At 37.4% G+C, this 2271-nt stretch overlaps 1 protein-coding gene across 1 annotated transcript in view; it reads left to right on the top strand.

Annotated features, from left to right (window-relative positions):
• The first annotated feature begins 314 nt into the window (after nt 1-314).
• Nucleotides 315-2271, top strand: part of ESR1 (estrogen receptor 1) — a 162909-nt gene continuing 160952 nt past the window's right edge. The window contains 1 exon segment of the mRNA XM_026845948.1: nt 315-343. Within this exon segment, the coding sequence (XP_026701749.1) occupies nt 319-343 (25 nt within the window). The 5' untranslated portion in view covers nt 315-318.

Genomic DNA, 2271 nt, shown 5'->3' with positions numbered 1-2271 from the left:
TTGAGATTTATTGGAGCAGTTGCCAGTTTTAGGTACGTACAGACACAGACTGAGATTTATAGCAGCGAACATTTCCCATGTGTCAAAAAGGTGGCCAATGCCAGGCTGCAAGGTTCAAGGCATCGCCCATTTTTCCATACAGCCTAGGTCCCCATCTAAATTTATCAACTTTTGCTGCTAAGGGCATGTTATTGTGCCCACGATATGTCTTTTCTTGCAAGTGCGCTTCTGGTTCAGCTTCCTTGCTCCGGAGAGTTTTCTATTTTGGTTCCCCGTGTCATGTGACCCCCCCCAGCCAGTGAGAGCCCCGCAGAGGGAATGGCAACAGCCTGCTGGGATCAATGTAAGTCAGAAAAAACTCGGGTTTTTACAGTTTCTCTCCCTCACACTCAATTTTAAATGCTGCTTTTACCCTGAACCTTTGCTGGGCACACCTTGTAACACCTGTGGCAAGGCTTAGAAGTTAGGGTGTTGGTTTGGTGTGGTTTTTTTTTTTTGTTTGTTTGTTTGTTTTTTGAGAAGCCTAAAAAACCAACAGAAAACAAACCAAATGCATTCTAGGTGTTGCCTAAAGTACGTTTTAAGTTTAATAAGAAATATTTCAGGTGTAGTAGTACTTTGTTTAACGTGTGCTATAATGGTGTAAAAAATCCTGGTGTAAAAAATCCTGCGCTGCAGTTGAGAGAGAATGATGTGACACCCCAACCCCCTTAGCCAGAATCGATCATTCAGGTAGAAGGACAATAGTAAACATGATCTGAAATCACATGCCGGTGCCTTGGCCGATTGGCTGAGACATAATAGTGAGAGGACTTAAATCAATTAAAGGCCAGTCATGTACGTGAGGCAGGGTGTCATTTTTCTGGTCTGAAGTGAAATACTGTATTTTGATCTCAGTCGATGCTGAGCAATACTTATATGATATTGAAATCATGTGTTTGGTGAAATTTGTCATTTTATTGTAGAGGCTCTTCCTGGTACAAAGTGAGAGGCTTGTCTTTCTATTTTTTAAGACAAGCTCTAAACTCAGTAGGTAAAATTTACCTGATAATTACTACTGAATAGTGGTTTTGTTTAACTTAACTGTTTTTTTCTTGGATAAATATGATTTTCCAAAAATTCTTCTCCCCATAGTAGCATATAGGTATGTTTTACTTCCTTTCTATTTATTTGTTTGTTTTGATTTGTTTTTTTTCCTATTTTTCTTTCTTCCAAATCACATGTGCTTTCTTTGGAGTTTACTTTTAAGTTTCAAAGGCTTAATTTGAATCCCTAAGTGGTATGCCTTGATATCATCTAAAGTTTGAGAACAAGGGGTTGTGAAAAAGACATAATGAAATAAGTTGGAATCTCTTGATTTCCCTTCATGCCTTGTAGACTGGACCCTGTATTGCATCACTTGGAGGTGCAGAGGCTATTACTGTACTTGATTTTTCTCTGTGTTGCTGATCTATACCTTGATGACCAGGCATTAGATGAAGGACTGTTTGAAATCTTTCTTCTCCCCTGAGAAAATCAATTTTGACCAGAGACATTTCACTTAATGATTGCACTGAAGTACAAAGAGCAGTGGTGAGGCATGTTAGATTTTTAGTGCAGTTCCTCTCATCACCATAGGTGCTGAAAAAACCCTATGTCCCAAATTCTGTTGGTTGTATTGCTGCAGTGTCAGAAGGGCAACAGCATCTATGTGTAAATACCTGACTCAGAAACTGCAAATAATTAGAAAAAGCCATCCTTATTATGCAAACGAGATGAAATTTATGGGCCAATCTTACAGATATTTTTGTTTAAAAATTTGCATTGTTGGGTTTGCTGATAAAGTGAAGCATGTACAGGATAGAAGATCGTTTATGCTGCTTTTTTAAAAAAAAAATATGTTTCTTCATTAGATGATAAATATTAACCCAGTGTTGCCTGTTTGCCTTTTCTTCGTGAGTTTGCACAATACCGCCATGCACGTTACAGGAATTTTAAGACCTCACCTTAGCGCTGGGTGCCCTGTTGCTTCCCACGACTTAATGCTAAGGCTTGTGAACATGAGTCCTCTGTTTAAGAAATGTGCTAATCTCTGTGGTAACCAGAGAAATTGCAAAAGATAAAATACAGATCCTCTAATTTAACTCATTGTGTTATTGTGTGTGCTTTTTTTGACTACTGGTTTACTTAGCTTTCATTTGTGCTCATCTGTCATTTTTGTTTCTGGAAATGAATATAAAAATTATTTTAAAAAAAGAAAATATTAAAAAATATAAAAAAAAAAAAAAAAAA

This window comes from Athene cunicularia (assembly GCF_003259725.1).
Source record: "Athene cunicularia isolate RWA chromosome 3 unlocalized genomic scaffold, athCun1 chr3_part1, whole genome shotgun sequence".
NCBI classification, from domain to species: Eukaryota; Metazoa; Chordata; class Aves; order Strigiformes; family Strigidae; genus Athene; species Athene cunicularia.
Note: the sequence above shows the minus strand (reverse complement) of the source record. Positions and strands in the feature narration are given on the sequence as shown.